General features: G+C 38.4%; 1 protein-coding gene across 1 annotated transcript in view; it reads left to right on the plus strand.

Moving 5' to 3' along the window:
* Window positions 1-24,104, plus strand: part of ST18 (ST18 C2H2C-type zinc finger transcription factor) — a 187,653-nt gene that overhangs the window by 130,549 nt on the left and 33,000 nt on the right. The window contains exons 6-12 of the mRNA XM_067553783.1: window positions 6,178-6,374; window positions 9,684-10,478; window positions 12,896-13,030; window positions 14,672-14,762; window positions 16,251-16,355; window positions 17,822-18,036; window positions 21,612-21,823. Coding sequence (XP_067409884.1) covers window positions 6,178-6,374; window positions 9,684-10,478; window positions 12,896-13,030; window positions 14,672-14,762; window positions 16,251-16,355; window positions 17,822-18,036; window positions 21,612-21,823 — 1,750 coding nt within the window. The remainder of the gene's footprint in view (window positions 1-6,177; window positions 6,375-9,683; window positions 10,479-12,895; window positions 13,031-14,671; window positions 14,763-16,250; window positions 16,356-17,821; window positions 18,037-21,611; window positions 21,824-24,104) is intronic.

The raw sequence follows: 24,104 nt of genomic DNA on the forward strand, positions 1-24,104 counted from the left end.
AGGGCGACAATATTTCGCTTCCTCTTTTATTTGTTTATTTTTAAAATATACATGCTCTTATCCACACATGCCAGTCTCTAGGATACTGTGCAGAAGCCCCAAAAAAAACCCCACCAGATGTCTGCCAGTCTTTCCAAGAGAGAAAAATTCCTTCCTGACCCCAAAAGAGTTAGACTCACATTAAGGTGGGAAATCCTCCACTGACAACTATGTAACCTATTGGGAAGGGCAGGCAGGGCAGGTTCCAGCAATGAGAATGGCTGCTCTGTGCCCTGGAATGCTTAATGGGAAGGAGGCAGTCTACTGGAGCCAAATGGCTTTCTCCCTGTCTTCGAATTGGACAAAGATTGCTAGGGAAGATGAAGCACTGTTCCACAGTCTCTAGCCCCACCATTCACCCTTGCACACACTGAGCAGAGAGAACAGAAAGGGAGGACCCTAAGCACTTTGGATAAAAATGGCTGTGTTCTATAAGCATGAAAAATTTACTTGGCGCTCTTCTTTCAACACATGCAATTAAGTCTTATATTTTAACCTCTTGTCTTGTATTATAATATCTAATACAAGATTGTTTTTAGTAGCCACTCATTTGCTTAAAAAATCTGCTCATCATAGACAGTACTAAAATGATTTATTATTCATAACATTTAAGTACAGTTAAATTGGGCAAAAGCATGTATTGGCTTTGGTCTCATAACAAAAAAAAAAAAATCTTCTCCCATTTTATGAGCCTCTGATTACCAAATAACCTTGACAGCTGAATCAGTGTTCCATGACAACAAGCAGACCATTGATAAATAGCAACAAAACTATTAGATGTTGAATTTATGAGATGAGTAATAGAGAAGCTAAATTATAGGTTTACTGTTTGACAAACTACAGCCTGACATATCTCTGCTAACGTGTGCGTGTGCATGAGAGAGAAAGAGAAACTTTTTAAGACAATGCTGTAATGGGTACTTCATGAATGCTGATATATAAGCTAAAATATATATGTGTGTGTGTGTGTGTGTGTGTGTGTGTGTGTATATATATATATATATATATATATATACACACAAATATATACATGGTAGCCTGATTTTCAAATTCCTACAGTGCCCATTATCAAACATCTCCAGTTAGAGAAAAATGAACAATACGTCTGTGTGTGCATATATATATATATATATATATATATATATATATATATATATATATATATACACACATACTATCTCAAATAAAAAAGCAGATCTTTGCAAGAAGGCACAAAGGAAATATACTTTAATAAGGAAATCTGTAGTAAGATCAATAGTCAGCAACTATAATGAACTGAAAATTAAAGTTAAGAGTATGAAACAACTACATCTAGTAAAGTCCAGGTATTTTGTTTTGTTTTGTTTTTCCTTAAAGACAATTTAAGATTCAGGGTAAGGTTGCTTACACCACATATGAGAAGAGTCAAATCTGTAGGCATCCTAAGCTAAAAAGTTCTGGTTTTGTAGTGATGTGACTGAGAACAGAATTTGGCCTCAATATTTGAATTAAACAAAACTTGAAGTTATCATACATTTGCTTCAGAAAGTGGTTCTGTGTTGATCTATTATGCACAGTGGAGTGTGAATTAATATGAAGAATGTAAATCAAAGCTGCATTTCCCCTTATGCCAGATGATAGTAGTTAAAATCAGCTGGGATTTTCCTGCTGTTTGTTCCCAGAGTGAAACTCCAGGAGGCAGGGACCCTGTTTATGGTACTCTTTCCTGCCTGTGGTTCATCAAAGTCTGAATTTGGCTATCTTTTAGGATATTATGAAACACAAACGTGCTTAATATTTGTGCTAACAGCAGAGTGATGAGCTTGGAATATGTAACTAGAGAAATACATTGTCCTGATTTGCTTAAATAAATTCAGCAGATTTTAACAATAGCTTGCTTTTCTTCTTTCCCCCACTTTTCACTAGCTCTGTGCCATATAGTTAAGGCTTTCTGGAAGTGACAGTTTACTCAAACACAAGTTATTGGGATCATTACAGAACTACCTTGGTGAAATTCTATCGCCTGTGTTACACAGGAGGTCAGACTAGATGATCTAATTGGCCCATCTAACCTAAAAATCTATTAATTTAGCTTGTGTGGGAAACAGATTTATCAGTGGGAATTGCACATTGGAAATGAGGACAAATTCTCATAATATCCATTGGAGGTAAATTTTGAGTTTGACGAATGAAAAAGTTTTTAAAAGTAAATATTGATAGTTTTGACTTATAGAGCATTGTAATGGTTCTTTCTACTTCTTTTTCATACTTCCAGTCTGTTTGCAACACCATGACTATGATGAGTGATCTAGTATTGCAGAACTTCAGCAACAATGACTAATAAACCATTCCGTGCAGGTTTTTAAGGATCCATTATACAGTTCAAGCCACACTGCATGTCTCTGGTACATGTGTGCCTGCATCTGTGGGACACTATTTCCAAAAGGAACGCTTATTGTGCTGTGTTATTTGTGGTATACACTATTCTCAAAAAGAGAAAATCACAAATTTCATAATACATTTAACTATTGCAAGTGGTTAACATTCAGGTTTTAATGGCACTCACAGTAAGTTTAGCATTCAGTAGATCAAGAGCATCCACTGTGTTTAAGATGCACACTGGTAGCATTCTAACATCTCCTAAAATTGCAGATCTTCATATTTCCATATACTTCATGTTTGCAGTGGTGGATTGCCAAAAAAGGTGCTTGGCCAGAAATGGATTTTTTTCTTTAACAAAAAGCTTAAGTTTAGTCACATGCTACCATCCAAAACAATAAGAATCTGAGCCAATTTAGCACACATAAGATATCTTGGAAGGATTAATTTATGCTGTTGCGCCTTGTAATATGTGTAACCAATAGGGAACTGTTTGGAGACATGGATTTTTGCAAATCTTGCAGCTAAATCAGAGAGCCAACTACAAAATCCTGTACTCCCCAAGGGCATTGTGTAGATTTATGATGCTCCCTGGGGAATCTGGGGGTCCAGAAACCAATGAGTGGATTACATTGATCCATAAATGTAGTGTTTTCATCTGTGACAGATATAATATAAATAGCATTAGTCATATTACATAGCAGTATTCCCCTTCTGAAAGAACAATGAGCGCAGTGAAAAATTACTTATACAAAAAGTGAGAAAAAGGTTAAAGAATATTGTGGCGTAAGGCAGACTTGAAGTGAAGTGTCACATATTGACTACTTAGCTATGATGCGTCATCTAGATTGTCATGCCACTCAGATGCTAGCATGGTGGGGCTACATAGAATACATAGATAGAATAGATAGCTGGCAGATATATAGACATTCAGGTCTTGTCACAACTGAAAGCTATGTTTAGATCTTCTGCTAAACTTCCACTGCAGATGCTTGCCACCAGCTACTAAATGTGCAACAACCATCACAAAAAGTTCCATTACTCAATCTGTCATGGAAGGTATAGCATATTTCCCAGATGTTTTTGTATTTCTGACCTATATATAGGCATAAGTAAAAGTTATAATCAAGCTACAGGACTACATTCTCAACTAGTAAATTGCACAGCACCAATAAAGTCTACGGATCTGGCCTATGACACGTAAGGGAAATATTTATTTATTTATTTGCAGTATTTTATAGGAAACAAATATTGTATATATTGTAGTTCCTGGTCATGAACATTAGCTAAACTGTTCATCCAAAGTTTGTTTTCATATTCCCTTGACATATTATAGTAATAACCAGCATTCCATACTCACCAAGTTATGTCTGTAGAAATATGTCTTGGAAGTCTATTGAAAATTATTCAGTTACCACGAGGCATAGGGCAGCCACAAAAACCACTTAAATAGACATAGGTATATGGGCATAGATAAAACGGTGAATGGACGCATTATACTGTCCACGACACTGATGCAATCCCCATGGCATTGGTGGGAGTGCACTAATGTAATGGAGAGGGGAATTTGGCACACCATGTGTGCCAGAAGTATATATCTGGTTTCAGCTCTGGTGGACAGATTTAAACATGTGCAGATCTATACAAATCAAAAGCAAGAATTTAGTGTAAACTCCCTTAAACATAAAGGCCTGGATGCACATAAGGAGTTTTCTAGGCTTTTAGGAGCCTAGAAAATCACAGGAGCACATTGTGATTCACAAAGCCTGAGTTAGGCACCTAGGCTCCCTATATGATACAGGGCACTTTCAACTGCAATTTACAAAAGCCAGCAGACAGCCACCTAAGCTAACAAATGGGGGATGCTGAGGAAGAGGTGTATGTTAAGCTCCTCTCTCTCTCTCTCTCTCTCTCTCTCTCTCTCTCTCTCTCACACACACACACACACACACACACACGACACCCAAGTCTGGACTCTAGAGGACACCTATCTCTGCTTGTGATCTACAACCTTTGGAGTTAGGCATCTGTGCTGCCTGTACTGCAACAATGAGGAGGAGGACCCCACCCCCTTACCTTTTAGTCCAGTGGTTAAGGTACCAGTCAGGGAGCAAGGGGATGGGATTCTGGGTCTCCTACATCCTGGGTGAGTATTGTGTAACCACCAGGCTACTGATTCACTCTTATGCTTGTGTTGTCTCTCTTGCTCGCTGTCTCTCTCTCTGGCTCAAACAGTCTGTTAAATGATTTATCCACATTGGAACAGCTCCAACAGAAGTGACTATGGCTATGTCTACATCGTGAGCTGGGGTGTGATCCCCCTGCTTGCGTGCATATACTTGCACAAGCTCTGACTGAGTTAGCATGAGTATAAATCGGAATGTATCTGCGGCAACACGAGTAGCAGCAGTGGAGGTACAGCTTAGCCATGCTGAGTACGTTCCCAGCAGTTTCAGGCAGGTTTGTACTTGGCACAGCTAAACCATGCCTCCTCGGCCTCTACCGGTGCTACATCGCTATTTATACTTGTGCTAGCTTGCTGAAAGCTAGTGCAAGCACGTGTACACAAGCAGCATAATCACACACACCCTCGTTTGTAATATAGGCATAGCCTGAGGGAGCTTCATGTCAGACTATCCCAGAGCCTAGTGGTTAGAGCACCCACATGAGCAGTGTTAGAGACCAGTTCACATTCCTTCCTCTTTCTGGCAGAGAAGGAATTTGAACTGGAGGCCTCCCACATCACAGGTGAATACCCAAACCACTGGGCTGAAGTTATGAACTGGAGACAGCTGCTGTTGCTTTGTGTGAACTTGCCTGAGGGGCCTGATCCAGTAAGCATGCTTCTAGGGACCCTATCAGATCAGGCCCCTCACAGGACACAGGTAGCCAAACACTTACCTTCTCCTGGCTGGTGAATTGCTCTGGGGTTTAGGTGTGAGATAGGTGTCTGGATGCCTAGAGGGAGGTTTCAGTGCACATGCTCAGGGGCAGAAACATAGGCCCCTGGGTATCTTTTACTGCAAATACGTAGGCGCTACGGGAGTTTAGGCACCTACAGCGTTCAGCAAGAGAGTTCTGTGAATCACAGTGGACGCTAAAACTAGGATTTAGATGCCTAAGTCTGGAATTTAGGCACCTAAGTACCTTTTGAATCTAGGCAATAGTGACCAGAAAGATCAGACATTGACGTCGTTTAGTTCATCTCACAGATCACAAAAAGGACAGAATTTGCCCTTAAATGTGTAAGTCTTCACTCTGAAAAATGCATTAATCTTAAAATGACTTTCACCCACCCATGAAAGACAAACAAACAAAAAACCCATGAGCAGCAACACAAAAGAAACAAGCACATACCCATACCCATGCAGACAGAAGGGTCATAAAGTTGCAGTGTAACTGGTGGTATACTTTCCACATTAGCTGTTTCTCAGGATTAGCAAACCAATATAAATCTTTTCTCATCCCTTCCTGGGTGTATTTCATCTAGTGCAGGACAGAGCTTAGATTAACATATGCTTATTTGGGATTAAGGATTTTTTTAAAAAACAGACATTGGTAGCAATGAAAGAGAAATTGTGCAATGGATTTGTCTGTGCCGAGTTCTCTTGATCCAACAGCTAAAACTAAACAGCCACTAAACACAGCTGGCTGGAAGAGCAAGTGTATTAGCATTTTGCCAGCCTTGGTTTTTCTACTTGAAATTACAATATAGGACAGTGCAGTTTGTTCAATAATGTCCAATTTGTTTTCATTATTGCCATTTTTAAATCAATGCAGTGCCTACAAATGCTCCATGGCTAAGAAGAGAAAAGCTGAGGAACAGATTTCAGGAGTTCCAGTCAATAAAAGGAAGTCCCTGTTAATGAAACCTCGTCACTACAGTCCCAGTGTGGAAAGCAAAGAAGAAAATGAGGACAGAACAGAGTTGCAGGAGGATATCAATGTCCTTGAAGCAAATGACACTTCTGCTACAGGTAGCAATGAAGAATGGCTCCAAATTAATGTAAACTCCATGCCCTCAAAGAAGAGAGGGCTGTCAAACAGAATGCTTTCAAAAAGAATGTAGAATGATTTGGGCTCAGAGTAGATTTGAGATAATACATTGCAATCTAGATATAAATATGGTAATTCAAAAACAAGGACCTTGTACATCATCTCCTTCTATGGTCCTTAATGCTGTGTAGGTCACAGAGACCTGTCATCGCTGCAGGTCACATAAGGAATGGTGTCTGCTTCTTAATATGGGCTGTCAAAGAATGATGTTAAACGTAGTGAAAAACTAACCACTTAGAAAAACACGTTTGTATAGACAGGGTTTTCACTTGAATATATTCAGCATGGAGGGGGGGGCAATCACCTGCTTAACAAAATGTTGACTTTAACATTTAGCAAAGCAATTTTATTCATGTGACTGTTATGTGTGTTCTATTTAACCTGATTATTAGACTCAGCACTGTATTTATAATACTTGTTATCCCAACTCAACTAATCCAAACATGCAACAATTTATAGAAAGTTCTGCAAGACAGGTGCTATAAAATGAGACTGCTGGGGGAGGAAGAATATAAGATATATTTATAACATACACACACATTTAAATAAAAACATATGAATTATGTATGTATGTATGATTTCTGCCCTCAAAATTCAAATATATATTCAAAATTAATGGAACACTGTTCAAAATAAATTGGCAGTTACAATTTTCTTTGAGGAGCTGTGCACAAGTTGTCACCAAACAGTTAAGAAAGCAGTCTCAGATTTCAGTGGAACCAGTTTCTTTGTTAAAAAGAAAATAGTTGTAAATAGTTTATAAAGGTAACTCCACTGAAGACTAATGCCCATAATCTTCCTACTGAGTCCAAAGGAAAGCTCCAGTTGAATTCAGGTGCCAATGGAGAAGAGATACTCCAGATCTATTGGTTTCATTGAGAGCACAATCTGGACCTTGATGTGCTTTTTAAATGCTTTTTTATGTTAAATTTTCCTGGAAGATGTGTAGATGCATATTCTGTTTGAAATGCAGCTGATCTGGATCCAGTGGCTCTGTCTCTTCTTGCGTAGTGCGGTGTTGCTAACTCCCATGATTTTAATCTGAATCTCATCATCTCTGGTGTTTTCCTGAAAGCACCAACTCATGGAATGATACCATTTTCAAGAGATGTCAACATTAATTAATTTGATAAAGTAAGTTTCAAGCCTTTGTGGTTACAGAGTAAAGATTCAACATGTGAACCACAAAGGCTTAAAAAAACAGAAGGCAATTAAAAAAAAAATCCACGTTTAAAATCTCAAAATCGTTAAGCCATTCTCATGATTTTGAGGGGACCTGAGTCATGATTTTTTTTTAATCTTGTAGTTGTTAGTACAATCTTTTACCCAGTAAATTAAAGAAAGGCATGTTAGTATCACTAAGTATACTTGTTCATAAAAATATTAGAGCCATTAGTATCAAAATGTCCTGGTGATGGCACTATATGTAATTCCAAGCAGAGCAGAGACAAGCTGGTATATTGCAGAAACTTATCTGTCAGATGTTCATTACAGAACCTCAGGGAATCAGGATCATCATTACTACTTGCCATACTTTGAAAACATAGCAAACTTTTTTATTCAGATTACTTCAAGGTCTGTAGTGAGAGATGAGCAGCTTAAAAAGCTGCACCGAGCTTTGCAGAATTTAAAAAATACCAAAACACACAACTATCTGCACATAGTGCATAAGGCCACCTCTTCCCATATAAGTCCAATTTTCTGAAGAAGAATAAGAATTAATAAATATTTTCTTTTAACATATAACAAACAGTTGAACCAAGCAATTATGTAAACTGGAAGTGACCCAAAATGCTAACAGTTTGGCAGCAACAAAGTGAAATGCATTGTGGTGCACATGTGCATTTTTGTCCCCCTTTTCCCCTTCACAATAATCTGCACTTAATAGGAATATTTTAAACTATGTAGCTAAGCAACAGAGGTAATTGTTGCTTTCTAGAGCTTTTGTTAGGCACTCTAACACAGCCCAAATATGCATAATTAGGTATAATGTCTATAAATCATTATTGTACACATGTGGGTAGTTAAGTGGATTGAGAGAATAGTTCAATGAATTGGACATATTCACTGAAAATGCTTTTTATTTGTTTTCTGTCGTTCATAATACTTTAAAATTATCATAACCCTTTACACTTTCTCTTAATAGCTCACTGTGTTATTGAGAGAAACTTCATTTGCATTTTAGACTATGTTCAATTTATTATTTAAACCTGGAGTTCCTCTGATTCAGGAGAGGACGGATCCAGCTTATTAAATATTATACGCTTATTTATCCATCCTCCTTTCTAGGAAGTAAAATGTTAAATTTTTCAGTTTATGTTGAATAGATCCCAACAAAAGAATGCACCCTATAATCAGCATTATTGAAGGGGCTAGTGTTGTGACTAAATTCTTCCCTTCATCCAAAAATGCTTTTAGTTACTATGGCAATATTTACTTGATCCTGGCAAACCAGTGTTGATTTTAAAGAGATAATTACCAGAAAGAAAGATGATGGAGATGTATTTTTGAGTGTCCTTGTCAGAGCAAATGTTTTTATAAAAAAATTAAATGAGATACAAAAGGCATATTGTCTTCCAGCATTGACACCCTTACCTACATGCAGCTTTTACTACCCGCTGGTGCTGCTTTTTGTCCAAAGAAAGATGTTTATTAACACAGGATGTATTTCAGTGGTGTCTTTACCAGTCCTTTAAGAGTCTATTCATAAAAACTATTTCTGTTTGCTTGTGCATGACCTGATATATCATTTAGTGTGGCAACTGTAAGGTGACCAGGAGCTTACCCTTTGTAAACTATAGAGTCTTTTCAGTCAAGATCTTTCATGCAATCTGAAGTGATCTGAAAAGTAAGTGGGGATCCATTTTGAGAAAATATTTGGGCATATTAGACCTGGAGCAGAGTGAAAATAGATCAAAGGAATTTTTTATATTCAACAGGGAAAAATGAGAAAACATGCCTTTCTCAATGATCTCTGCAGCCACACTACCCAGATTCAATCTTGGAAGGGATAGTGATGGTTATATACTAGCAGTAATTTCAGGTATTGTCTTGGTAAAAAGAGGTATTATTTGCTAAGTATTTTCAGAGTATCCCTGAGTAAATAAAGAGTGATTGTTAAATAAGTCCCTTCCATTTAAGTTTGAAACCAAGTTAGATCAAGATTAAATTTCTCTATAGAAAGCATTCATTTTTTATATGTGGTTTTCTCTTGCTTTTTTTCTTTATAGAAGAAAATACTACAAAATCACCTGATGAAACCTCTCATTCAGGTGGGCAAGAAAACTCCAGTCAAAAGAAAGACAACTACAACTGCTACCAGGGCCTCGTGGTCAAATCTTTAATAAACATGGGAAAACTAGCAAAAGATGCACCAGTTCAAATGGTGACTGAGAACCTAAATGACAGTGGCATCCAGTCCTTAAAAACAGAAAGTGATGATGTTGATGAATGTTACATGATTAACTCATCGGAAGGAAAAGAGAAGATTTGTGTTTCCGACCCACAATACTGTTCATCTGAAGACAATGAAAGTAGCTCTGAAATTTTGGGCAATGAATGGGACAGTTCCTCAAACTTCTCAGAAGAGATTAGCATAAAGCCTCATGTAACTCAGAAATATATTGCAGGATGTAACCAACAAGACATCCTGGAAGTTCCAGAAATTAAGACTGAAGAAGCAGAATTTGGCCCCTGTGAAACAGTTTGTGACTCGGAAAAAGAGCTAAAAGACTCACAAGAAGCTCATATAGATCTTTTTGACAAGAGAATTCAGAATCCGTTCCCTGAAAGCGAGGAAGATGATGAATGCCTATCAGAAACTACAGAAGTGTCAGTTGACCTGGAGAAAACAAAAGGGAATTTGAGTTTGCTAGAACAAGCAATAGCTCTGCAGGCAGAGCAAGGGCATGTGTTTCACAGCACCTACAAAGAATTGGACAGGTTTATTTTGGAGCACTTAGCTGGGGAAAGGAGACAAACCAAAGTTATTGACGTTGGTGGGAGACAAATATACAATAACAAACGTAAGAAATATTTTTAACTTATTCATATTGGCTCAAACATTTATTCTACAGTTGGCAAACAGTTTTGAATGGGATTTTGTAATAAAAGTGAAGATTCTGGAACAAGCCATATTCTTCAGCCTCATTCACCACCGGAAAAATTGCCATCTAAATTCCAAAATCTTTATTGGCTTGTGTTAATCTAGGAAAGAGAGAACACAGCTCCATTTTTAGATACCAAGTCAAACTTGTAATGCCAGAGATTAAAAAGATCTTGTTTTGATTTGCAAACTGGGCAGGTTTGACATGGAACTCATTGATTGAGAATAATTATGGAACATCAAAAGATATCACTTTACACTCCCTTTTCCTGCCATATTAAGTAACGACACATTGATCTTTCCAGGAATTCTCTTTTTACAACTACAAAATAATCAGTAGTCACCCTGCAAATGTTGCCATTTTTGCCTTTGATAAACAAAAATTATTACTTTGGTAGATGCCGTATTCCCTAGAGTACGTCCCAATACTTACTACGAATACTGAAGTAAGGTTATTTAGTTATCTAAGGCACTGAGAACCTAAGATAACTGGCAGTTTTTTAAGGGGTGATCACTGTGTAATCCCTCTTGTACTGCTTAACTAAAATATGCATGTATCTGCTTCTTCTGTTGAAAGTTGCATACAGCTTTCCCATTAAAATGTCCGTAGTGCTGAACATACATGCTAGTCAAACTCCATCCTAGGTTTCATATACTTACTCTTACCTTCATTTGTTCAGATGACCATAATCAGTTCAGACCGGATTCTGATCCTTTTACTCATGTGGAATATCCCCCCTCCCACTCCAAGAATGGTCACACTCAATGGGATTTCTTGCAGAGTAGGGTACTTACACAATGTGGGTAAGAACGGCAGAATCTGGTCCTTCCTGATTATTCTCAAGCAAACACTTGGTTTGCAGTTTTGTTCAGAGATAACTTTCATAGAAAAAGAATCTTGAGCTTCCCTGACTCTGCTTCTCCATGTGTTCCATATGCTCTGACAGCTTTTTATTACAGTACTATGCCTGGAATTTTTTCAGTTACAAAATCAACTGTGCCCATTATTCCTTATAACCAAATGTGTTGGGAATTCCACATCCTTTTCAGCTTCTAATTTTTTTTTTTGGCTCGTATGCCAGTTAAATGTACTTGTTACCTTATCCTGATCATACTTTTTCCACTTAAGTTTTTATACAACATGCACTTAGATTTCAGATTAGTGAAGGATTTAAAAAAAATTTTTTTTTCTTTTAGGGCCACTCTTCATTCTCTGTCTGTTAGTGCTGTAAACAATTTCCTACAGTGACTTCTTACTTTTCATTTGCTGTGGCTCTAACAGGCACTGTGATTCCCTATTTATGTTCATTCTGTTTTCTTTCCTCAATATTTTTCTTATCTAAAGGCTTGCCAGAAAGTTTAACCCCTCAGCTGATTCTGGTTCTACATCATAGCCCAACAAAATTTCCTATTAGGTGGCATTATCCTGTCTTTGACTACAGCAGTTTATCTCCACTCAACTCCGTGTTGTTGGCAGTCAATCACAGATTGCTCTGAAACCATCCTCAGCAATTTATACTTCCTCTTGCTGTCTGTCTCCTCTCATAAGAGAATTTCTGGATCAGAACTACTTCCCTTCTCATCCAGACTTTTTTAGATTCTGCATTCAAAATCAAAATAAGCATTTTCTAATCAGTGCTTCCTACAGACTGCTAGTACCAAGCAACTAAAATTGGTAATTGTGAAAGGATATCAGTTGTTCCATGTCTGCACTCTCATTGTGAGCTGATCTGCAGAGCAGTGGTGCCATGTGTACCAGAGAGAGCTGCTTACCTAGCCTCTGAGATGTAAAGTGGCATGTATTCAGTTTCTTCACAAAGGAGCAACAACCTAGAGATCTGTGATATTTAAGGAACTGCTCCTGGATGTAATGCCTTTTGTTTGTTTGTTTGTTTGTTTGTTTGTTTCATCCCTCAGCTTTTATTTGGTGACCCCAGTTTGCATTTACAATTTGGCATTAACAATATAAAAGATTGTTTCTGGTTCCATATTTATTCCTTTTTTAGAACTTTCCATTGGCTGGTGTTTCTAGCTTTCTGGCTTAATGGATGTGGTATGTGTCCTGCTTGAGGCTCTGAATGGAATAAATGACATCACAATCCCACGTATGTTTAGCACACAATGGCATACTAGAAGAAGAAAGCCATTGTTTAAAAGAGACAGCATGAGACTCAGAAGAGATGCTTAGATTGTGTGGTTACTCTAAATCCAAGTTACACCCTTGTGAGGAAATAGCATCTGAAGTATAGAAGAGTTGTTTCACACTTCTAAGACCATTCAGATGAGTGCAGGGAGGAAACCATAACCAAACAAAATCCTTATTTGACTTCTCTACAGATTCACCCAGGCCTGAAAAAAGAGAAACCAAATGTCCCATCCCAGGATGTGATGGCACAGGGCATGTGACTGGGCTATACCCGCATCACCGCAGTCTCTCAGGCTGTCCACATAAAGTCAGAGTGCCACTAGAAAGTGAGTATCATCCTACGGTACAGACTAGCAACTGAATCGGGCCTAAGTTTCTAAGTTGCATGAGCTCATACTGGACAAGCCGTGTAAACGTTCAGGGCTGGATTATAGCTAGCTTTGTGCAGGCGCACAAGGCAGGAGATGATTTGATGAGCTGTTGCCACTCTAGTGCTCCTGTGCAGATCAGAGTCACAATCCCAGTCCTTACACTTGTGGAGATCAAGGCCTGGTTAAAACTAGCACCAGTAGTGGCACTAGCCTCCCCAAAGGGTCTGGAGAGGAACAAGGTAATAACCACACACCCCACACACTGGCCATTATAGCTGGGCTGGCACATAGCCCTGACTGAGTTTGCTGTTTTCCCATTTCAAATAACTAGAGGCTCAGCCCTGCTCATTCACCTATGTGACTGGTATGCCCCTTTCCCTCTGAGGCCAAGTGGGTCACCTCCACCAGCCAAGGACAGTTGCTTCACAGCATGCCTCTCTCCTTTGACTGTATTATGCTAACCCATGTGTGACCAGACCACCAAAATTCCCCATTCATTTCTTGCTATGCCAGTCTGATTACATTGGTTTCTGCTGGGTATGTCATCTTCTGACAAGATGCAGAAATTATATATATATAAAATAAGCCAAAATGGAATATGAAACTATCAGTTTGAGCAACTTAGTCAGTCTGACTGTTTTTCTGTAGCTGCATGCATAACAACAAATTAAAAGGACACTTGCACTTTATCAGCATCCTCTTCTTAATTGTAGCTTTCTTTTTTTAAAACTGTATTTCTGGAAACATCTCTTGAGATAACCAGGCTTCTGCAGTTGAAAGGCCTCAACAACATTCACTTTTTAAAAAGCAAGTCTTTATTAATTATCACACTTCCAATCAGCTCTGTACTGGCCTGTTGGTGTAAAATGATTATCTGTAATCAAAATTTGCTTACTAACAGAACAACCCAGTTGATTAACAATCAATCTTTTGAGGCACTGTATACCAAAAGGATAGCATAGAGCTGACAGCATGAGGGGAGATGTACAAAGCTATAGAATTACGTTTTACTTCACGCTTAATGAAAATGGATCCGCAACAGCTACTTTGGTTGGAGAGAGGAGAAGTATACATACAATGGGTTCTATTCACCACTGGTGCACGTTCCACTGGCATAAATGGCACCAGAGATCCCTGAATGTGCAAACTACAACTTGGGGATGTGGTCCATTGGTATAAAGCGGATTTGTACTTACATGCAGAGCAGAAGAGTGTAAGGGATGCAGACTAAAGTGGGTGGAGCTAGATCCAAAAGGGATCCAAAAGCTATGACAGATGGATTTTGTAATCATGTATCATCTTCTTACTCCAACATAAGGAGTGAAAAGTTCTGACATAATTTAAAGCTTGCTGACCCACTGGTTTAAACCAGGCAGAGGCCATTGGATGATACAACCTGAGAGTGCAGCATAGGCCTCTTAGCACCACCTTTTCTGAATTTGTAAGTTTCATTTGAGCTAGAAGGTACAAAATCAGAAGTCAACCCCTTGTGTATCACAGCTGAGAATATTCCATGTTGCTAGAATAAAATGTTCCTTAAAGAGAAAGAGATTACTATATGTATGTTGCTACCACTTACTCTTTCTTTGTATTTAGTTCTTGCCATGCATGAAAACGTTTTAAAGTGCCCCACTCCAGGATGCACTGGAAGAGGACATGTCAACAGCAATCGCAACACACACAGAAGGTAATCCAGATCAGCTAGCATCCATTAAAATTAATATGTAGCTGGGAGGAAATTGCCACACATATTTGGAATTCACTATTATGAACTATATAATTTACTGCAAACACTGATTGACCACAAAGGTAGCTGACATTATTTATAATCAAGCAATTAGTCTACACAATTGTGTTAAATATTAAATTCCAGTACGGTATCAAAAATATCTCCAGTACCGGGCATGGCAGAATCTACTAGTCCTAATTCAGAGTTGAGATTTCAAACTAGAGTAATGAAACAAAATACAAATGAAACTTAATTATTTAACTAAAATATTATTAGATGAATAGACACACACCCCGAACCAAAATCAGAGCCCGATTGTCCTATGTGCTGTGTGCGTACATAGTGAATTCTTCTCATTTTTACTGTCATATTGCAATTGCATGGAGAAGCCCAAATCATAGATCCAGGCCTGAGTGTGCTAGGCTTGGTACATAAAAGTAAAACAAAGACAGTGTAGAGATTATGACAAGATGCGACAGGTGGATAAACAAACAGTAAGGGGATGGAGTGGGGGACAGGAACAATAAAGGAAATGTTTTTCTAGTCACTTTCTTGTTTGAAAACACCAGTCACATTTACAGCCCTTTTGGAAGCAACTATAATATAAACTGGTACTGCTAAGAATAAATGGATAGGAACTGAGGCACACTGGAAATCAGCAGCAAAGAGAAAGCCTAACTTGAGATAAGATGTGCACATGTTTCACAATCATTCTCCAGATTTTTTTTATTTCCCTCCCCCAGTCCATTTTCCTATCAATCCGTAAAAGGGTTTATTCAATAGTTCACCTGACATTGATGGCAAAACAGACTTAATTTGTTAAAAATTAAATAGAGATTTGCCTGGCCCAAAACCTCTGATCTGAGCAGCCCTACCTGGTTCACCTTCCAAATGTTTCACCCAAGAAACCTACAAATTTCACATCTGACCCATCTCTGCATAATGGGATTGGACCCCAAAACTGGATCTAAACAGTCAAATTTCGATCTGAAATAGCAGCTGCTACTTCTACTGTGAGGGAGGAGAGGGATGATGGGTGGAGTTGGGCCCCTTTGGACCTTTGTGGTCACAGATTCTTTGACTGGCTTCAAATTCCACACACTCTGTGCAGGTTTCTTTAGAGCCAACGAGGAGGCAACCCCGTGTCATTCCACCACCCATGGCCTTCCTGACAGTCTGAGATATAAGTGGCATGAAAGGCTTGCATGAGCCTCAAGAACCCCAATGAATTTCACCCTGTGGTGTTCTTCACTTTTTGGCTTAAATTGGTGTGTATTTTTTTTTCTGTGCATTGTTAAACAGCTGCCACATTTCATCCCATCAGTGGCTGCAACTCAGTGGTAGGAGAAGCCATCTGTAATTTATGACGTCCTTTGAGGTCCTTTAGGACTGAAAGATAAGTTCATATTCTGGTAACTCAAATCATGCCACTCTTTTTTTAAACAGTCTTTCTGGCTGTCCAATTGCTGCAGCTGAAAAATTGGCAATGTCCCAGGAAAAAAATCAGCATGATTCTCCTAAAACTGGACAGTGCCACGATCAGGTTCACAGGTAGGAATCTCACAAGACATGTCTCACACAGGTATTTCTGTCCAAATGCTGGTCTTTATTTTGTAAGGGATTTTGTTCCTTACCACTGTTAACTCTTAGCTACTGAGGTAGCCTGGTTCGTTGTAGCAGGCTGACCCTATACAAAAATGTGGGAGGTAAAGAGATTATGATTTGTGATACCAAAGGACACTCAGCAGGTCCTTGTGTCTTCAGCTAACATTAAATGACCACATGCATGTCCCTGAAAAGTGACTAAAAAATCTAAAGACCATTATTCAACATAAAAAAACATTATTTTAATGCTGGTTCTGGAGTGCCTTCCTAGTGTTAACTGGCCCCCTATTTTGATTAGACTGGAGCTACTTGGTAAGAAGCTTTCCCAAACTGTCCCTCTGCTGCAGTGCTTTGGCGGCTGAGGGTTAATTAAAGATCTCGCTGCTTCTTGGGCTCATCCCAGTTTTTGCAGCATATTCTCTAAAATGGGATTCCATGCTTATTTATGCTGAGGTCCTTTGCAAAGGAAACCCCTGGCAATCACAGCAGCATCTAACTATTATACGGTAGGAGTATTTACGTGGGTTAAACACTCTCGTTGCTCTATTTCTCTACTATAACAGATTTATGATTGACCCATCAAGTTACTTAACTATAATGCAGTTGCTCAGTTTAATTTATTTTTTATACTCCAGTACCAAAAAAGTGCTTTAAAAAATCCTAAGCAAAAAAAATCTTTCATTCAGCTTGTATTTGCTCTGGGAGTCCTATTGATCCTGTAGACTTGCATAATTTGCCCATCATTGGCATCAGCATCACCACGGCCTATTATATTCAGGCCTATTTGGGGGCACTTTAATTTGTAGGTTATTGACATGATTGGCTGTAATGGCTCCTTCTGAGCCATTACAGAATATTGTGTCAATGTGTCTGCCAACTGCACGTGCCTTAACTCTACGTATGAAAAGTCCTTAGGAAATTATTGAAGACAAGTAGTTACTGCACACTAGCTAAATGGAATAACACATTGTTAATTATTCATTCCTCCCAAATAGCAGAAACAATTATTTTGGACCATACAATATCATACTTATTTGCCCAGAGAGCCCAAAGCTAGAGTGATAGCAGTGACCCACAGCTCTACAAGCTGACTCGTGCAAAAAACCAAGCATGATCTCACCCTTTTTTTACAGAAAAGAAACACCATCCTATGGCAGTGATGGATAAACAGAACAGTAATTCTATTAGTAAGTTACAGTATTGCTAGACCACTAGATCAGCCACAAAGTATATTTTTATAGCTGACTTGTACACCTCTGAAAATAGGCTTCTATAAAGGAAATGCTTATGATCCTTACTTATATCCATTTTGGCAGATGCCATCTCACTGTATCCTATGCTTCAATGCAATGTACTGGAAAAGATGGTCTTATTGTTTGTCCTTTCTGTTTTTCTCTCTCTTCCCCTGGCAGTCTTTGCAGGACAAACTTAGCCAAGCAGCTTGAGCTATCTCAGCACAATTACAGAACTGCACAACCAGTCACCTCTCCTAGAGCCAGTCTGACAAAAGAACAAGAGAAGTTTGGGAAAGTACCATTTGACTATGCCAGCTTTGATGCACAAGTCTTTGGCAAATGCACGATGACACCGGTGGTTCAAGGCCGAAAAACCCCACAGTTCCTTGAATGTAAGCTTGAAATTCCCTTCTTTCTTGAAAGAAAAATACCATTTAGTTGAGAGTTTTCTTGTTTCAAGAAATAATGCACACTAGCAACCATCTTTAATCTGTTGCGATCAGAATGCTTGAAAATCAGTTGGAGTAACTAAACAAATCCTATTTGTTAATTATTCTTTTAAAAGCAATACCATAGTGAAAAAGAAAATGCTTGACTTATTGTTACCTTCCTATGGAGCCAGTTTCTGATACCCTTATTCATGTGGTACCATTCCACCATGAGTAGTACCATTAAAGTCAGAGGTGAGATGATGAACTGGTATAGCTCCATTGACATCAATAAAGCTAAGCCACTTTGTGCCAGCCGAGTATCTGACCTAAAGGGACTATTTGTGCATATGATACTACTTAGTGTGAGTAAGGTATCACAATCTGGCACACTGTTATGAGTAATTACTTGTGAGATCCTCTTCATTGTAGGATCTGCACAATAACTGCAGCAAATTTTTACTCTTTGCGTCAAGTCAAGTCAAGTCAACTCTCTACTTGTTGCGTCAACCCTTAATAACAACACTATAGTTACAGGTATTCCAGTGCATGGACAAAATCTTGGAAAAAGATGCCATTGCTATGAGGGCAATGGAGAAATCCAAGGGGGTTTCCTTCATGTCATATAGTTGGGTTCAAAGAAATTTGGATCCAAAACAATGACCATGAAAGTATTTCTTCATTTTTATTTTGTTTACTATCATTAAAATATAACCAAAGAAAGTGAAGAGGGAAAAAAATAATGTAATGTTACTCAGTCCACATAACCCAACAAAAGAAAATACAGTCATAGTTAAGGTGAACAGAAAAGCATCAATTAAAAATAATTAATATTACCCTGTTTTAAGCTCTTAAATTATTAATAGCTTATGTATATTTAGGCTCGGTATGATTTGATTTTTATTTTATAGAATGTTGACAGATATTCTTGATGTTTGTTTTAAAGCATTTGTTTCATGTTTTATCAATATACTTTTTCACAACTGGAGGAAATTATGTAGGAGTCAGACAATAGGGGAGATCAGACAATAATTGTTTAGTGACAGTAGATGTTGAGATTCAAAAAGTTCAAGCTTTACAACTGTTAAAACATGACCTGTCAACATCACATGCCAAAATACACAAAGTAATTATCCTTAACTCAAACCTAAAAAGTTCTCAAGGAGCATATTTCTACTTCGCCTATCTGTAAATTTCAATTATTATCGATGGAAATATTTTTAGTCATTTTGCACGTGTCCGATGAAATAGATGCTCACTGACATTGACCAATACAAATCGAATCCTATCAAGCCTATTTATATTGGAGTATATGAGGGCCACATTTACAAATGAAGAAACCTAAGCCGGGCCTGTAAAATAGGCATGTTCAAATAAAAGCAGATGTGTGTGTTACTGGGCACTTGCATGAGCATTTTCTAAGCATTTGTGCACAGAAATGGACATGCTCCTCTAGTTTCTTGTTTGCACATGCATAAATCTACTTAGCAGGTGTATTTGAAGCACTTATAATTGAAATGTTTGCCGACCTATGCAAATAAATACATTATACAATTTCAAAAGAATATAATATAATGAATTATTTTTTCCAACGTCATGCTTGCAAAGATTGCACAATGCACAACTGTTACTACAATGCAAAATCAAAAGTGTGAGAGAGCGTGACTATAGTAAATATGGAGATGCATGAAGGGTTGGATAATAAAGGGATTCTGTAGAATCTTGTTCAGCAGCCTAAATAAATAAGAATCCATAAATGCATTATTAGCACTCTTTAGATTTTGCACATGTGAATTTTACCTGCTGACACATGACACATACTCATTTCATAGCATGTTTTTTGATGATATTTTTGAAGTGGATAATGGAAGAAGCAACTTCAATCAAACTCTAGTTTAAATAGGTTCAGTGACTTAAATCAGTTGAACTAATTGCTAAAAAGCATAGACTGATAGCATGATTTTGCAGACACTCCAGCTTTACAATAAGTTGCACTGGTATAAGCGAGAGCAGAATCAGGCTGTCAGTCTCAGTTCTCATTAGATGGAGCCAATATTTAGAAACATTCAAGCACCGAGCTCAGTTGTCGTCAGTTTACAAAGGAAAAATTGTTTGGGAGATGGTATGACCTTTGGGTCTGACCTATAACTTTTAATCAAAGCATCCCAAATATTGGGGAAGTTTAGATCTTGACCTAAACTTTTTGTCTAGCCCTCACTGTATCCTCAAAATCCTAGATCCAAAGAATATTTGATCTTGGGGATCTGGATCCCAGTTTCTGTAGTTCAGTCCCACAGCTACATAGCACATGCTTATGTGCAGCAATGTTCTTGTTTTGTTCATGATGCAGGTGAGGAATTAAGATTTGTTTATTTCTTCTTTTTGCTTGGGTTCTAAATATGTATTAATAATTTCTTTACACTGCAGCTGAAAATTGTTTAATCTTTTACCCATCTTTATAAAGCATTTTAAGAGCTACAGGTGAAAGATGATTGTTATTATTTGTCAAGACCTGAATTCATGGTTCTAGGTTTCCCCTATCACAGTCAATGATATAACACAGAGCAAATAAGGCATCTCCCTGCTCTTCTTTAGAGAATATGTTAGTGATAATGAGAAGCATAGAACCATGAACTCCATTTTTGACATGTAAAAGAGCTTTTCTATTCACCTATAAGGCAATCTCCTCATTTTTAATTGACCTTGTTGTGTTTGGTACCTACATAATATTCCAGAAAATCCCAGCTATACTAGGCACAACAAGGTGAGTAAAGTACCACCTCAACTCTGAATGTTCTTTAATATTTGTTCCCAAGGGATAATGTTCTTATTTGACTGCCCCAGCCTCTCCAAGAGCCAAATCCTGCTCGCCTTACTCACTCAAGTGATCCCATTTGAATAATGGGGCTATTCAGAGAAGTAAGGCAAGCAGGTGATAGCCTTAATCTTGTTTTACCTAACGCTGCACATGTCCATCCTATTTTAACACAATGGTGCTCTAAGAATGAAAACCCCTTCTGAATTTGATTCTTTTTCTGAATAGGTTTGTTAAGTAAGGTTGCAAGTGCAATGTTGGAGGTCAAATCATGAGGTCCTCACTCATTTTTACTCAGGCTCTGGCTGCAGCCCAAACCCTCAGACCCTCCCAACTCACAGGGTCCTGGAACCTGGGCTTCTGCCCAAACCCAAATGTCCACACTGCAATTACCCAGTCACAGGTTCTTAACTGCAGACATACCCTCAGTCTTTCCTCAGGAGTGAGTAAAACCTGAGTAAGAACCCCAGGGTTTATCCCTTAGGATTTTATGGTAAAAATGTGAATACTAAATGTATTCTTCTGACAAAAATCAAATAATTTGATCCCTGAGCCTATTTTTACAGCAATCCTGAGTAATCCAATAGAAAATGGACTGCTTTTTAATTTATGCTTCACATAACTTAATGTATGAAATTATAACTGGAAAAATGAATCTAGGATGGGAAAAATGAATGGGGAAAACCACATTCATGCAATTGCTAATCAAATCTCTCTTCAACAGCAAAGCATTTTTCAAATCCAGTGAAATTTTCTAATCGACTGCCTGGTGCTAGCGCCCACACACAGAGCCCTTGTCATGCCAACTCTTATAGCTACGGTCAATGTAGTGAAGACTCCCACATAGCAGCAGCTGCTGCTATCCTGAACCTTTCCACCCGCTGCAGGGAAGCAGCAGAGATCCTCTCCAGCAAACCACAGAGTCTGTCTGCCAAGGTAGGGTAGTCCAAGAACCTGGAGGTTATGCTAGTTACTGAAATGTGTGCATAAACTGTCTTTCATGATAGTGATTGCATTAAATCGCAAAAAGGAGGCTTCTGTTTGCATGCTCTTTTGAAGAGAGACAGAGAAAAATTAGTAACATACTGACTGCTGCTAAAAAAAAAAATTGCCGGAATTAGGTTGTCATGATCTTCATAATCAGACACAAAGTACGTGGAAGGGTGGAGGGAGTAGCAAACTCCAAATCCAGTAACAATTTTTTGGTAGGCAATGGAGCTGGGTCTATTAATGAAGGATTTTTTTTTATTCTGAAGCCTGTGGTAAGCAACCACTCAAGTGACTGATAAAAATCCGCTGATTAACCGAGGTTTTATAATAAAGGTGGAGCAGAAGAGTATTCATTAGGTCTGATTCTGATTTTTCTTAGGGCGGTTGTACTGTAGAGTAACTCTACTGACTTCAATGGAGTTAGTTCTGATTTTTACAAGTGTAAGTGAGAGGAGAGCCAAACCCTTTGTGTTTAGAGATACTTTGGGTGAGTCTCTTTAAGACTGAAGGCTGCCTAATAAGAATAGCTCCTTGTGTGGGTTTCACTATAGTCATGTTTTAGGTTTGGTCTGAAATTTCTCACCGTTCTTTGTGATTCACAGTAGCCACCATCATGATTTAGTAGCCTGATTTTATGTGACATTACATAGAACCACATTGCTGATGCAAATAATCAAGATACATTCGTGTGACCCCCTTCATGGTAGCGGTGGTAGTAGGAGAAGCATTTTTGTGTATTATTTGTATTGCAGCCCCATTGTGCTAGAAATTGTACAAATACATATCCTGGCCCTAAAGAGAAGATGATTTACAGTTACAGTTACACAATCTTGACAGGAGGAAACGGTGTAAGACAAGAGATGTACTAAAGTAATACATTAAATATTATATTTGTACTTGGTGTGGGCCTTCATATCTATCTATCTATCTATGAATGACATTCTAATATGTCCATCACTGTTCTATTTAGGCACCAGGCTCAATCTGGCTGGAAGTAGTTCCCACCTCTGTTGCCCTGTCAAGTTCATTGGACCTCCTGTTCTCCACAATCACATAGGCTAATAGATATTCTTTGTGTGAAATCCCTTCTTTCCAGCAGCTCTGTAATTCTTCCTTAGATATTCTGAGCTCTGCACTCCTGCAAAGTGGAATCCCCTACTTTGCTGAGTCTGATTTCCTTTTTATCTCAGCCAGGTTCTTGAAATTGATATTGGGGGATTCCATTAAGCAGACATTCTAATGTGGGGCCATTTTCATACCCAGCAGGACAGACATCAATCAGCCCAGAGAGATATTTCACAGGAGCCCAAAGTTTGTTAGTGGATTCTTTTCTAGTTGACAGATTCGTTTCTTACATCTGCCACAGAGAGCTTCTTACGCCAGACTTCGGTAGAGGTTTCCTGTCAAGTTGAGAGGGAGGTTGGTGCCAGTCATTGGATTCAATTGCTGCCCCAGCCTTTGGCTGAACTCAGCAACAGACCTTTCTTGCCAGCAAAGAGCAATAAAGGGACCATACATAACCCAAAGATTTTCTACTCTACACCTGCTTTGTGTTTGCCAAATCGTGGTAGGTTTGAGTGGAACTGAACATAACAGTAACAAACACTCAGAGACACTTGGGGCACACAGTTTATTCCTTTGTCAGAGCCAGGAATAGCAGCCTAAAAGAAAATCATCTGCATACTTTGTCATCTGCCTGCCTCCACTTTTGCCAGACTTTTAACAGGACACAGTGACAGCCCAGTGCTACAAAACATGGGACAGAAGAATCAGAATTCACTTGTGGCCAGCACAGAGGCAAGAAAGCGTCAAACTGAGTCAGTGGCCAAAAGCACACACAACCCTTCTTTATTTGGTTTTAGTGATTTATTATTTTTAAGAAACAGGGCTCTTTGAGGAAAATATGGAAATAGATTTTCTAGGAAACTGTTTCTCCAATAAGGGGAACTCTCCTTATTTTAATATGCCATAACTCAAGTGATTTGTAAAAAAATATATCTACAACTGTTTTCCTGAATTTTTGTGGCAATTTGCTACATGAACACTTAATTATTTGCACATCTTATATATGTTTCAAATTGTTGAGAAGTTCCTAAGGATTCCATTCTCTGTATGTTGCATTTGTACACAAATAATACACTAACAGCAACAGATTAATTTGACACAACTCTGTTAATTATTTCCTTTATTTATTCTCAGCAATACACATAGGTGCACACCTGAAAAC

Source organism: Emydura macquarii, unplaced genomic scaffold, assembly GCF_026122565.2.
Source record: "Emydura macquarii macquarii isolate MOO-44397 ecotype Brisbane River unplaced genomic scaffold, CSIRO-AGI_Emac_v2 contig_1477, whole genome shotgun sequence".
In the NCBI taxonomy this organism is placed as follows: Eukaryota; Metazoa; Chordata; order Testudines; family Chelidae; genus Emydura; species Emydura macquarii.